This window comes from Xyrauchen texanus, chromosome 37 (assembly GCF_025860055.1).
Source record: "Xyrauchen texanus isolate HMW12.3.18 chromosome 37, RBS_HiC_50CHRs, whole genome shotgun sequence".
NCBI classification, from domain to species: Eukaryota; Metazoa; Chordata; class Actinopteri; order Cypriniformes; family Catostomidae; genus Xyrauchen; species Xyrauchen texanus.
The window spans coordinates 35,343,490-35,359,074 of NC_068312.1; the positions used below are offsets into that span (position 1 = coordinate 35,343,490).

General features: G+C 35.9%; 1 protein-coding gene across 1 annotated transcript; it reads right to left on the reverse strand.

The window, feature by feature from the left end:
* Nucleotides 1-594: 594 nt before the first annotated feature.
* Nucleotides 595-12,855, reverse strand: LOC127630831 (ankyrin repeat and BTB/POZ domain-containing protein 1-like). The gene is made up of 12 exons (XM_052108641.1): nucleotides 12,598-12,855; nucleotides 11,383-11,445; nucleotides 11,240-11,295; nucleotides 10,905-11,049; nucleotides 8,683-8,842; nucleotides 8,059-8,104; nucleotides 7,844-7,960; nucleotides 5,544-5,656; nucleotides 5,351-5,449; nucleotides 4,985-5,152; nucleotides 3,930-4,130; nucleotides 595-2,362 (listed from the first exon to the last, which is right to left on the reverse strand). The coding sequence occupies exons 1-12, from the start codon at nucleotides 12,651-12,653 to the stop codon at nucleotides 2,156-2,158; spliced, it is 1,431 nt and encodes a 476-aa protein (XP_051964601.1). The 5' UTR covers nucleotides 12,654-12,855; the 3' UTR covers nucleotides 595-2,155.
* Between the last annotated feature and the right edge of the window lie 2,730 nt (nucleotides 12,856-15,585).

A 15,585-nucleotide genomic window follows, 5' to 3' on the forward strand; every position in this document is an offset into this window, starting at 1 on the left:
CTTCACATTTCAAATCATTTCTACACCCCTGGTAGTTTCACACACAGTAAATAAACTCTAATGTGTTAAAGATATGGGAAGAAAATTAAAAAGGTTGAGATGTAGTGAGATACACAGAGGCCTGTCACACGTGAGCTGATAAAAACAATGGAAATTCTGCCACATGCAATTACTAATAGGCCCAAACCTGATGGGGATTTAGTTAAGTAACATTTACATCTGTTCAGCTGTTTTACAGTTACTGACGAAGAACAGTAAACAAAGCAGGAAAGTGTCAGCTCATGAAGTAATGCTTTGGCCCTACTGCCTTTGTGAGTTTATGATCGATCACATTATGTGAGATTTATACTAATAAAGAGTGCCTCCTTTAGGCCAACATGAATAAAGCATTTTATAGACAGCGATTAAACCGGTAAAATATATCCAAATATCCAAACATAACTGTGAAGGCAAATCAAACAATTTTTTTTTTTTATTCTTCCCTTTTTTTGCTCACCTACGTACATCCCATTCTGTCCCAGTATCCCACATTAATCATTTGAAAGTAAATTCCAATGCAAATGCATCTGATAGTATGACTATGACATTCATGAATGTTCTTAAACAAGTTTTATTTGTGGGAATTCTCCATAGCACCTATAGTTCAATAACGCAAACATGCGCAAACACAAAGCGCAGCTAATGAGCAAGATATGATCAGAATATAATGCTGTACATTTAAACCAGATTCTGTCATTTTAAGACCACCATAAAATAGAATAAATAAAAGGCTATGAAATAAAACAAAACCATTGCAAGGAAGGAAGAAAAATGCAAGCAAAATGTTTTGGTGGAGCAAGAATGCAAGATTAGGGACAGTCGATTTAAGGGGCAATCATATGAATGAAAACTTCTATGGGAAATATGCATGGACATAAGTATAAGTCTTGAAGTTTATGTGGATGCAATACTGAGAAACACTTATAATAATGCTGGCAGATACATCCGTAAGTGCAATTACATATGTAGGCATAAATAACAATCTGTTCTTTTAATAAATGGTCACCTGGTAGAACAAATTTATTCTCTCTGGTCAAAAATGACCAAACATTTAACTTGTCTGTCCTACCATGACAACAGATGAAATTGTGTGACAGGTTTGGACAGACAAGTTCAGAATTTGTAAATATAAATACCAAACCTTTTCTGTTCATAAATGCATACATTTAGGCTAAGTAAATCTTTCTTTTCGCACAATAAATCACCTCATCCTAGATGCATTTTCATAAAGCATTGACTGCGTCACAAATGTTATTTGCAGATGTAACAGCTCAGCCCATGAACCTATTCCTTTGTGCTCAGCATTCGCAACACTTCACAACAAAACGTTTTTATAAAACTCATTAAATGTTCTGCTACATTTGTTTACGTGTTGTGTTTGGAAGAAGCAACTGCATACCCCGACATATTTATGAGATCAGAAAATGCAAAGAATCAATTCAAAACTCACAACTGGTGTGATAATTAAGTTGGATTAAGCACTCTGGAGTAATAAAAACAAAGAGAAAAAAGTAAGAGTTTCACAGTGAAACACACGGACTCTGCAATACAACTTCTCTGAATGTAAATGTGTGAGACTTTCTGTTAGCGCTGGACTGCAAAATAAAAAATAGCATTTTCTTAAATCAGTATTTTTGTCTTGTTTTCTAGTAAAAATATCTAAACATCTTTAAAACAAAATAGAATTTAAAATAATTAAATTGCGTAGGATATTAAGACTTGTTTCCAGAGAATATATCTTGAATGAAGGTTTTTTTCATCCCATTGGAAATTATACATACATATATATATTTGTTTTTCTTCTTTTAAGCATATATATATATAAAAGTTTCGTGAGGTTTATGCTTGAAGAAACAACACTTTTCCAATAGGCTAAGAAAAATAACAGAATTGAAGAAAGATTCTCTAAAAACATACACAATTTTGCTTCTCTAGTAATTAGATCTTGTTTGAAGAACGTATAAATACTTTTTATCTTAAAACAAGACAAAGACACTGATTAAAAAAAATTTAATTTGACCATATTGGCTAGTTTGTTTTAAGTGCATGTATTTCATAAACATAACGAATCACGCAATCCTCATCTCTCCCAAACTAATTTTCTCATCTCTTTCTTTTAACACTCCAGGCCAATGCTGACGAGCAGGAGCTCAAGGGCGCCGAGTTTTTGGTTGGCCTCCTCGATGGCGCTGTACGTCTGAACATTACTGGCGATGTGGAAACGGATCTCGTCCACCAGGGGGATGGAGTCAGTTTCCTGCCTGGCAGCCACATTGTCAGCATCCTCTCTGATCATATCAGCAAACTCTGTTCTCTCCACCAACTGAAATATACATACATGAATCCCTTGACATCTGACTTCCTTTAGGAGCAAAATCTTAAAAATTACACATCCAAATTCTGAATTATACTATTGGTATAACAATTTAACCCAAATAAAACAAGTTTTTCAATCATGTAAAAAGAGTTAAAAATAAATAAATAAAGAGTTGTAGAAGGGGGAGTTAGAAAAGAGAGTAGAAGAGAGTGAAAAGATAATTATATTGAAATATTATTACATTCACATAAAGTTCCATTCCTAGTCCAGCCTAAGCTCGTTAACATACAGTATGATTACTCATATTTAAATATTGAGGCCTCATCATTATTTCAGTAACTTTGTGGGTGTATTGTTACTCATTTCACAAACAAAAATGTTTGACAATCTTAATAGAAGTCCTACAAAAACAGCCATTTCTAACTGTCAAAGGTGAAAAATGTCCATGTAAAACTAAAAAGTAGTACCGGTACAAGAAAATCTTCACTAATATCATATGTGGTATTCAGGGGGGAAGAAAATACTACAAAAATGGGAAATGGCCCAACAACAATATTGTTGATGAATGAATAAAAAAAAAAAAAAAAAAATAAAAATAAATGTATTAAATGTATTAAGATTTATTTATTTTTTGTAGATGTATATATATATATATATATAGCTATATATATATGTATATATATATGGATGTATATATATATAAATAAACATCCTTAAAACAAAATTAGCTAAATCGTTTAATACACTGCAAAAAATAAATAAATCTTAATTTGTATTTTTGTCTTGTTTTCCAGTAAAAATATCTAAACATTCTTACAAGATATATTTACTTGACATGCAAATTGACAATATATTAGGTCTTGTTTTAAAAGAAATCTAACTAAATTTAGTGAGGTTTATGCTTCAAATAAGAGCAAACTATTTGCCAAAGGGGGTAAGAAAACTATTTTAGAGGGAAAACAAGTTTATTTTTCTTACCTCACTGGCAGATTTGTATCTTGTTTTAAGCATAAAGTTTACTCAATTTTGTCAGATTTCTCTGAAAATAAATAAATAAAAAAACCATAATATCTAATGCCATTTTGCTTTTGCAGTAAATATATCTTATTTTTAAGGATATTTATATATTTTATAGACAGAAATGCTAATTAAAAACAAAAAATAAAACTTTATGCAGTGCAATAAATGTTTAAGACATTAATAACATATTAAGATAAGATATTAAGTTGTGTTTCCAGAAAATATATTGTGAATTAAGTTTATATTTCTTACCCAATTGGTAATTAGTTTTTCTAGTTTTAAGCAAACATTTAACAAAATTTAGAGCGGTTTATGCTTAATACAAGAAATAACAATTTGCCGAAAGAGTAAGTAAAATAAACTTAATATATTCTCTGAATCCAAGTCTTAAAGGAATATTCTGGGTTCAATACAAGTTAAGCTCAATCGACAGCATTTGTGGCATAATGTTGATTACCACAAAAAATAACGTTGACACGTCCCTCCTTTTCTTTAAAAAAAGCAAAAATCGAGGCTAGAGTTACCATGCAAGTGAATGTGTCGTGTGACATACCCGCTCTATTATCTTGGCCATGTACTCTGTGCACTGATCCTCCAAACGTGAGAGACGGAAGAGTTTGGCCGTCTTCCACATGTGCAGGACGTTCTCCTCATTTAGAAGCATGGCCAGAGTTCTGCCACACAGACGCTTCAGACCCGGCAACAGGTACATGTCAGCTACACACAGAATTTCATACACGTTCTCATGTGAGAGCTGGAACACAATGAATGAGACATCATTAACACATCTGACAGATCAGTGCCTGTTCTGTTATATTTATGAAGGTGACTGTTAGGGAATGTTTTAAAGGGGAAAATCATAGCAAACAGGATTTTTCTTGCTCTATTGAAATAAAAGCATTTAAGTGTACTTAGACTTTAGGGCTGCCAACTTCTTTTTGGTTGTGATTTTCTCCCCTTTTTCCCCAATTTGAAATGCCCAATTCCCAATGCGCTCTAAGTCCTCATGGTAGAGTAGTGACTCACTTCAATCTGGGTGGCGGTGGATGAATCCCAGTTGCCTCCACGTCTGAGACAGTCAATCCATGCATCTTATCACGTGGCTTGAGCGCGTTACCGCGGAGACATAGCGCATGTGGAGGTTTCATGCTATTGTCCGCGGCATCCATGCAAAGCACTCACCACGTGCCCCACCAAGACCGAGAACCACACATTATAGTGACCACGAGGAGGTTACCCCATGTGACTCTAATCTCCCTAGCAACCGGGCCAATTTGGATGCTTAGGAGACTTGGCCGGAGTCACTCATGACACCCTGGATTCAAACTCGCCACTCCAGGTGTAGTCAGTGTCAATACTGGCTGAGCTACCCAGGCCCCCCAGCCCAGATCTTTAACCATTAGATTACCACCACTCAAAATTTGGAACTGGTCATAAATGGTAATTTAACTAGTGATGCTTCTTAAGTTCACACCGAATGCATTTTTGGATCGGTGGTAGTGGTAGTCAGCATCAATACTCGCTGAGATACCCAGGCCCTGTGTTAGAACGTATCTTAAATCGGAGAGTTTGAATGTAGTGTGTACGTGTCTTTGTGTTGGTGTGTACCTGAGTATTATCACTATAGATGTAGTAGAGGATTCTAGTAAACAGCTCATGAGACACGTCATGAAGGGTGATCACAGGAATACTGGGATGAGTCTGCAGAGTTTCACCCTCGCTGAAATGATCCTCCAATAACGCCTTGAAATAATCACTACGACCACAGAAAAACGCCTGCACACAAGCACACACAGACACACACATTTAGTCAGCATAAAACACTCTTTTTAATCAAACCTCAAACGACCACAACAGTCATTCTAAAAAGTGATTGTAAGTGATTAAAACATGAGGGATATTTTATTAATATTCTGGATTCTAATTTGCCCCTAATTCTGGATTATGTCTTTCACAGGATTGACAAACGCTGACCTTATGACACAGGAAGTCATAGCCCTCCACCCGGAAGCAGATATCTGGATAGCTTGGAAAGCTGTCAGTTAGATCGAATGGAAGCTGGCCATATCCAACCTTTAATTATGAACAGATAATAGCAACAGTTTTTAAGTTATCGTGAAGCACGTCAGATCATGAAGCGAATCAATGTCAGTGTTAGACGCCTCACCCTGAGCTCAGCTGGCAGTGCACTGTCTGCGAGGAGAGCCATTCCATCCTGTAGCTGAAAGTCATGAGGATCAAGAGTCAACACCTTCACACACGTCCCGGGCTTATTGGAGACTGACAGAGAGAGAGAGAGAGACAGATAATGATAAACAGCAGCGATTCAATTGCTAAAAGCTATCACACCAGTCTCTATGACACCCCAACACCCTAAGCACTGCAGAAAAAAAAAAAGAATTATTTTAGCCTTAATAATTTCATTCGTTCAAGTTTGCCAACTTCAGGTTGGCTGATGTGTCTTTAGAGGGCGGGGTTTTAGAGAGAGGGCGTGTCATTGAAGGGATGATGTAGCCTGGCCCTGCATTACAAATGGGATAAATCAGCCTCCAAAGGAGCTTCGAATGGAAAACCATCTTGGTCGCTATGTTTTAGGGTCATTCCAAACTGAATTGGTCAAAATGAACTGTTTTGTGTTTGAATGAACATTTCCGTACTGATAAGTCACTTCGCTCCCAAGCAGAGCAGAACTGGACCATACATCATAAATCTGCAGATTTGCCATGTGTAATGTAAATGAAACCAGCTGCAACTGCAAACACATTTTGGTTCTGTACACAAAAACATGTGACTACCCATTATCTCAGTGGTTTAGCCCGGTGTTTCCAACCTTTATTGCCTTAAATACCCCCACAGCACCATCAGTAAGACTCAAGTATGTGTGCCAAAGGGTAAATATTATATAGAAATATCATTTATAGATAAATATAATTTATGATGTTTGGCAGACGGTATATTAACATAAAACCAATAAAAATGGAGGCCAAACTACATATGCCTGCGTTATTATTGTTTACATACACATCATTTCAATTTGTACTATTTACACGATATGTAGAAAAAATGCTAAAACGGTACTGTCCCTTTAAGAAAACCTGCAGTTCTGCATTTAGTTTTGATTGAGAATATAAAAGAGTATCCCGGGTTCTTTATTACAACTGACAGTAAAGGCCCAAGGTATACTTCGTTTTTGCGTGTTCCGGATCGCCTTGCACCTAGACCGCGTTGTCTTTCGTAGTACACTTTTCTGACCAAGAACAAATAGGAATGCGTTCAACGAATGCACACTACAACTGTTTTATGACACTCTTTTAGTATGGTCAATGGCAAGCACATGCGAAGACGATGCACACAGCCGAGGATCGTGTGCACGAGTCAAGAAAATCTATGCGGCGCGTGGACAAGCCGCGCAACTGTGCTAATGATGCAATTTGCGTCACACATACTGTGCACAGAGCATTCAGCAACGCACACCCATAGTATATTTTGCCCTTAAAGAACAGAAAAGATATTAAAAGAGACCTTATTTAATGACAAATGGATTGCGTGGATCTCGTCTTTGGACAAACATGAATGGGACAAGTCAAATCAAACACGATTAATTGGAAAATCTATATTTTTAACCAGTCTATCCCTGTTATTTTCTTTTAATAAGTTCAACCTAGTAAAATCCAATTCTTTTCACGTTCCCCTGGAACCTGCTTACGCACTAGCTAGGGTATGCTTACCGCCGGCAGGGAGTCACAGGTATATCCAAAAAAAAAATATCATAATTTTATGTTAATTATGATAATAATCTTTTGAAAACCTTTTAAACCCCTGGTTTTTACTTCTGTTTTTATCTGTTCATTTTGTAAGGAAGTTGGATTTTAATTTTTTTTTTGGTAGAAATAAAGAGTTAAAAGTTTTATAAGTTATAGACCATGACATTTTATTTATTTAATAACTATATTTTTATAACTTTTATTTTTTAAAGAAATGTATATATATTATTTGTTAAAGAAAAAAAGCACATATGTAAAACATGAAGCTTAAATTTCTTCATAAAGTCTAACAGTTTTCAAGCATGTTGATTTGGTTTGCATTTTAAATTAAGTTAATATTGAGACAAAATCATGTGTGCAACAGATGGTCATTAGTAGTAATGTTAACACTTTGACTTAGACAGATGAACATTAAAGTGCATAAATGATCTATTTTTTTTAGGCCCTGAGCACTTCAGAATGGAATGTAAGCAAAATGGCTGAAATTGCTTACAGCACTTTAAATATATATTTACGACCAAAAATCGGACAATTTGCAAATCTTTTCTGAATTGGTTCATAGCAATTAATTCAGTTCAGTTAAATTAGGTTGTAGTTTAATTACTTTAAATTGGGTGGCTTGTATCTTGGCAAACTACAGTTTCAAAGTGGCATCCTCAACACTGACGTGTATGTGTAGGGTTGACTGAGTTTGTCTCCTCACCGAACTCATAAACCTGTTTACACTTCACTTCCAACTCCTCTATCAGCTCACTGATCTTGCACTGTTTGGCCAAACGCTTACAGTCCTCCACGTAATTCACATCTATGTCCAAACGACCTGAAGACAAACCAGCATAAGGTACAGAATGAGGAAAATCTGTTTTTGGCTCTGGATGATTAAATCTGGGTCTGGTCTAATTCCACAGTTATGCTCACCGGTGTAGAAATACTGCATGATTGCACCAAATGCAGCAGGGTTGACCTGAAAAAAAGAAATGAAAATGAACAGATGAGGGTCATGAAAGTTTGATGCATGCTCGTGGAGAGAATGATTAGAAGACAGGAGAGTCTGTTCTTAATTTAACACAGCCCTGGGGATATAATTAATCTGAGCTAAAAGCACCATAAGAAAATGTGAACATCAACGTTAACACTTTCTGAAGACAATTTATTATTTGCAAACATACTAACGATATACATAATTGTTACAAACAGTATTGTAACTGGTTTCAAAGAGGATTGGATTGTCACGCATGTTTTGACAACAACATTTTGTCAAAACCTCCTATATGATGGGGCATTCTACAATTCTGTTCATCTCCCACGTTGGCTACAAGAAATCAGTGATTGGAAAGTGTTCGCTTCATAAACATCAGCATTAAACAATGAAGTATTCACAGTAAATGAGATGTTGTAATTTATGAAAGTGTAAATCAAATTTTCTATCAAAACTGTCTAAAAAGAAAAAAACACTCATTTACTACAGAGTAGAATGACAGTCCAAACATGGGGATGTGGTTTTGGCTTCTGTATTTTTTTATGTAGTGAAACAGCCCCTACCAGTGGATGTTTGAGGGTGATTGCGCTCTTGCCCTTCCACTTTGTCTCCAGCATGTGGGCAAAGTATTCTGACCGGGCACTCAGGACACACCGGTGGGCCTTAAACATCTCACCATGCACCACAAACGTAACATCACTGAAGTTACCCTGCTCCAGAAGTCTTCAATGGGGAAAAGAATCAAAGTGTAAGAGTGAGTGTCTGAAAGTGACTGTGGTTTATGTGTTATCAACAAAATAGCTGATGAAATGTTTGTTGACTGCATCAACGATAACTTATTTTTTTTATTCGTAAAAAGTAGCTACACATAATGCAATATATTAAACCGTCTAAAACATTGAATAGTCTTTAAAGCATGTAGAATTCACAACACAGTAGCTTCTAAAAAAGTAGCTAATAGTTCAGTATACGTATTAATATGTTCAGTAATATAGTTTATTTCAATTTTCACATGGTGTATTTTGTTTGTCGTTAACACGTTTAAATAATTAGATGTTTATGCAGTTACAGTTTGACACACAATTTTGTCATTTTGCACATTGTTGTATAATATACACTAAAATCTAATATTTTTAGGGCTGTCGGTTTAACACAGTGCGATTAATTCTATAAAAAATAACACAGAAAAAGAATTAACACACTTAATATTCCTACCATCTGAGCAATACAAGCACTTGTTTTCAGCAGGGGGCAGTAAGCGAAACTCCAGCTGTATAGGCAACGTGCAGCCGTACAGACAACAAACCACACTCGGGGTTGCTTAACACTAGCGACAGCACAAGATGCGTTCCTGTGTTCAAACACAGCTGGACCGAGCGCAATTCTGAACGCTGGGATTGAGACGTTTTTTGTTTCAAACTACGTTAACTACGGTATGGTGACTTAAAAACACTGTTTAGGATGCAACCGAAGTGAGACACTCCAACGCAGGTGTACACTAACCAGGAGTGGGTAAAAATAGCGATTTTCCAATACAACGCAATCTTCACATAGATTTTTAAATCCCAGGATCAATCTTTTACTCTAAGCAGCAACCCTCTAAAACATAAGCAAATCACTTGCATATGCAAACACATTTCACGCTATGTGACAACAAACGTTTGTGATTAGCCATTGGCTAGTAAACTTTCAATTTCATAGTACAGTGGCAAAGAAGTTTAGCACCAAAATCTTTTAACTGTGCGCGGTCAGTAAAAGTTTGGTTTAACTTGTTCTATGTCTCCAAAGACAAGATCCACACAATCCATATTTCATTGAATAATGTCTCTTTTCGGTTATTTACAGTCAGTTGTAAATTGAAAACAACAAAAAAAGAAACATTTAATTCAAATCATATAAGCCCGGATGTGCTAATAAATGCATTCTCTCTCACTAATATGCGCTTACTGGTTGATGCCAGTAGTCTTAATAAGACAGTACCGATTTTGTCTGTGTTCTTCATTTCATTGTAAATACTACAATAGTACAAATTATGCATGAAACAGTAAACGTATAACAAAAATTATAGGCCTATATGCAATGTACTATATGCAATTGCAAGACATTTATTGATGGAACACAATTAATTTTTCAAAAGCTAAAATGTGTCCGATATGATGAAAAACTAACGAAAATATAATTTGTAAAATTTATATTTTAGAATTGTACCTAGAAGGATTACATAGAAGGTTAGAATTTCACTTTACAATAAAAAGCATTGTAAAATGGATTGGGCTAATGTTCAATAATATGGAAATAAACAATATTTTGCCTTCTAATGTCACTTTTTGTCTATTCAATGCTTATCTCATCTGTCACAATAATTTAATGCATTTTACTAACCTCTCAATTATAAATTTTATAATATATATTATAATTGTAATTATTTTTAATATAACTACTGATAACGATTTAATCAATACATACTGAATTATTGTTATTTGAAGTCATTTGAGAATCTTTTATGCGATTACTTGCGATTAATTCAATTAAATAATCAGCATATCACGTAATTAATTTGTTTAAAAAAATGTAATTGATTGGCAGCCCTAATTATTTTCATTGAATAAATATATGTAATTTTAGCCAGAATTAAACAGACTCCAATTAATAAATAAACAGACTCCAATTAATAAATTTTTTAATAAAAATTTAGTATTAATAAATACTAAATTTAAAAGGCATTTTCATCAAAATCCTAAAACTATGACTACAACAAAAACACTATGTAAAAATGAACACTCACGTCTGTAGGAACTGGTCGTAGTAGTCTCTCTGCATGGCTTTCGCCGTGATGCGCTTGTACTCCTTGAGAAGGCGGCGAATCGGATCGCTCAATGCTCCGTACAGACAACGTTCTCCGTCAAAAGTGTTCGCCTCGCACTTTGCCCCTGTCAGTATAAAGACGTAGCCTACTTGTAGCACTCAACAAAACACCAAAACTCTCTGACCAAAAGTATGTGGACACCCAAACACCACATTCATATACTGGATGAGCATTTAATTTCAAAACAATTGGCATTATTAAGCCTTTTGGCCATATAGTGTATATTGATTATGAATTATTGATTCAGCACTTACCGTTGGCAAGCAGGTACTGTACCAGCTCCTCATGTCCACACAGACATGCATAATACCTGAATTAAGACGGAAGATGTCAACATCAGTGACTTTATCAGCATTATGGACATCAACAATCAAAGGAAATGAGGGAGCAGGCTTACAGAGGTGTGCTGTCCCACTTATCTCTAATGTTCAATTCCACATCTCTCTGTTCAACCAGGTATCTATAGAATATGCAGGAAATGTCAACAGATAAAGTAGGAACCAGATACATCAAAATATGCATCAAACAAAATCAGATCATTAAAAACAAACCAAGAGAATTAAAATAAATAGTTCACCCAAAACTGAAAATGTTGTACCAAACCTATATGACTTTCTTTCCTCCATGGAACACAAAAGGAGATGTAAGTTTCAGTCACCATTCACTTCATTGCATCTTCTCTCCATACAATTAAAGTGAATGGTGACTGAGGCTAACATTCTGCCTAACTTCTCCTTTTTGTGTTCCTCACAGGAAAAAAAGTCATGCAGGTCAGGAACAACATGCGGGTGTGAAAAATTATTTTGGTCTTTTTTTGTGTTGTGGGGGGGGGGGGGCATCCCTTAATTATTCAACTGTTGTCTAGAGTAACTAACACACAGTGTTAGCATGCTTTAAGAAACCTGCAGTATTTACAGACTATACATGTCATGAAGAGTTGTTTAGATATGCATTCATAGTATCCAAAAATGATATAGGCCTTGCACATTGGGTAAAGTATGTATATACAGCATCTAAAGACAACTTAGGGCTTGCAAATAGCTTAGATTTACATATACAGTATCTAAACAAGTGCACTGTATGTCAAATATACGCAGACTGTGTATATTAGAGACTATATAGGAAATGCATGCATGTATATTTGTTTTATATATATTTGTGTGTGTGTCTGGAAACTATATAGAAAATGTACAATTGTTTAGATATGCATATTCAGTATATAGAGATTATAAACACCATGCATATTATCGTGGATATGCATACAGATTCTGCAGACTACAGTGACGATGCACATTTGTTTTTGCATATTCTATATCAAGAGATTACAGAGGCCAAGGATATTTGTTTAGATATGCGTATACAATATCTACAGACTATAAAGGTCATTCACATTTGCCTAAACATGAGTATAGTACCTAAATATATGACCGTGTTTGTTTCTTCTATTTGCATATATAGTGTCAATTCACGATGCAAGTCGTGTATATTTGCTTTGACGTGTATATAAAGTATATAGAGACTAAACCGGACATGTATATTTGGCCAGAGCTGATGCAGCAGGCGAAACTTCAACCAAAACAACAAGAACATTTCCATCAGCTGTTTGGCCCACCTCACTCTGGCAATGTCGCCCTTTCTGCAGCTTGAAAACAGATCAACGGCGTCCATCTGCGCGGCGGTAAAGCTCCTCTGAAATGCATTGAAACGGCCTGTCTAAGAGACAGGATCGGCTGCAGGCGCTCGGTTACCGACGGGGCTGAAAAACAAATGCTGAGCCTCTTTCCAGGGGCGATTACTTATGTCTGCTAGCTCTTATCGTTATGAAAGTGTACACAAAATGTAAACAGGAAGCAGTTATTCTGAGGTTTGCGTGCGGTCCATCAGCGCCCTCTTGTGGACAATCATTGAATATAAGTACTGTTCCACCAGCGCCCTCTTGTGGACAATCATGGAACACCCGTACTATTCCACCAGCGCTCTTCTTGTGGACAAGCATGGAATATCCGTACTGTCCCATCAGTGCCCTCTTGTGGACAATCATGGAATATACGTACTGTTCCACCAACGCCCTCTTGTGGACAATCATTGAATATACGTTCTGTCCCATCAGCGCCCTCTTGTGGAAATCATGGAATATACGTACTGTTCCACCAACGCCCTCTTGTGGACAATCATTGAATATACGTTCTGTCCCACCAAAGAAATAAATACAGAAATAATTAAATGTGCGAGGAGATATACAAATAATTAAATAAGTACATCAATAAATAAACGCATCTATCAATGTAAAAACAATACAATATAAAACACAAATAAATTTGTTGGGGAAATGCAAAATTGTTAAAAGGGAATTCAAAATTAAAAGTAGATTTTTAATTCTACCTTTCTTTTAGTATTCATTTCTTTCTGTATGTTGTTACGTATTTATTTTTTCCTATGCAAATATGCTAATGAGAAGATGTCAATAATACATCAGTAGGCAGAATTTATTGGGACACAAATGGGTGATCTGTAAAAGTGCTGCACTTGACTATGTTTGCCTACGCCTACATTAAGATCTAAAATGTAAAGAGAGAAGATATGGATGGAGTTAGACTAGCAATAGAGACCTTCAATAGCTCAGACATGGTAAAAAATTTTGTCTCCTATATGTTAACTCTTTATACTGAATTTATGCATAGACAATTTAGGGGAGTTAGCAGCTACCCGATGGATCACCCAGTAGTTTGACTGTAATACATTAATAGCTGTTGACTTCTTTCATTAGCATGTTGCTCAAAGGGAAAACAAATACAGAACTGCATACACTGGTGGCCAAAAGTTTGTAATAATGTACAGATTTTGCTCTAATGGAAAGAAATTGTTACTTTTATTCATCAAAGTGGCGTTCAACTGATCACAATGTACAGACAGGACATTAATAAGGTGAAAAATTACTATTACAATTTGATTTTTTTTTTTATGTTAAATGTTAAACTACTTCAAAGAGTTTTCATCAAAAATCCTTCATGTGCAGCAATGACAGCTTTGCAGATCTTTGTTATTCCAGCTGCCAGTTTGTCCAGATACTCCGGTGACATTTCACCCCACACTTCCTGTAGCACTTGCCATAGATGTGACTGTCTTTTCGGGCACTTCTCACGCACCTTACAGTCTAGCTGATCCCACAAAAGCTTAATGGGGTTAAGATCCATAACACTCTTTTCCAATTATCTGTTGTCCAATGTCTGTGTTTCTTTGCCCACTCTAACCTTTTCTTTTTGTGTTTCTGTTTCAAAAGTGTCTTTTCCTTTGCAATTCTTCCCATAAGTCCTGCATCCTTGAGTCTTCTCTTTACTGTTGTACATGAAACTGGTGTTGAGCGGGTAGAATTCAATGAAGCTGTCAGCAGAGGACATGTGAGGTGTCTATTTCTCAAACTAGAGACTCTGATGTACTTATCCTCTTGTTTAGTTGTACATCTGGTCTTCCACATCTCTTTCTGTCCTTGTTAGAGCCAGATGTCCTTTGTCTTTGAAGACTGTAGTTACACCTTTTTATGCAATCTTAGCCTCCATTCCTCAAAACAATGATTGACTGATGAGTTTCTAGAGAAATTAATTTCTTTTTTTTTTTGCCATTTTTGACCTAATATTGACCTCAAGACATGCCAGTCTATTACATACTGTGACAACTCAAAAACAAACACAAATACTTGTTAAGCTTCATTTAACGAACCAAATAGCTTTCAGCTGTGTTTGATATAATGGCAAGTGATTAGTCAGTTTATAGTCTCGGCTCTCCCGATGGCCAGTCTGCCCCGATCGGCCACAAAGTGCGTTGGCCCACCTGGAAAATGCTTGGTATGCCACTTTACCAATCCAGCCCTGCTTCTACTGTAAAATCAAACTTTAAACATATACAAACTTAAATATTATTAAATACATTTACTTTGATAATTTAGGCTGAATACATCTTTATTTATACAAATTGGAAGCGTTCAGCCGCGCAGTCAGATTACAACACCGGCACCAGCTGTGCGTAAATTCAAATTTAGCCTGCGTAAATGGACTCTAAGTCACAATTTACGCACTACTAAATATTTAGTCGTTGCCCCATTAAACGTACGTAGGACGTAACTCTACGAATAAACTAAATATTTACGGCAGATTTAGTCCGTGAATAACAAATGGATGGAATGAGATGGCAGCCAGATTAGAGTACACCGATGAGATGAAGATAATGAACCCCAAATTCGTCAACGACGTTTACAAGACAGACATCATCCTTTGGATATTTCGCCTTTTTTCGGTTTGTGACAGTGCAGTTGAGTTTGCTTTCAAGGACTGTTTTGTTCACTTTATATCCCTCAATTAAAATTAGAATTCCTTCGTGACTGAAAATGTTCTTCCTGTTCCTTTTTTCCACCATGTGTTGGCTATGAAAGATATTTTAAATTAAATGTGTAATGTGTTAATATAACTTTTTAGATTGTACGTCTTTGTTTTGACAGTTCACGCAAGGCAGCAGCTTGTAATGATGCGCGCGGTTCCTGTTTACAAATTGGAAGGCTGCTGATTGGATTACAAAAAATACGTCATTCTGTGCGACTACTCATCAC

Excerpts from the sequence above, each read along its gene's own strand:
- LOC127630831 (XM_052108641.1), bottom strand. The coding sequence starts at position 12,653 with ATGGACGCCGTTGATCTGTTTTCAAGCTGCAGAAAGGGCGACATTGCC. Across the intron at positions 4,131-4,984 it reads TCTATAGTGATAATACTCAG|CTCTCACATGAGAACGTGTA; the intron begins GTACACACCAAC and ends ATTGTGTTCCAG. Across the intron at positions 2,363-3,929 it reads TGGCCAAGATAATAGAGCGG|TTGGTGGAGAGAACAGAGTT; the intron begins GTATGTCACACG and ends TGTATATTTCAG.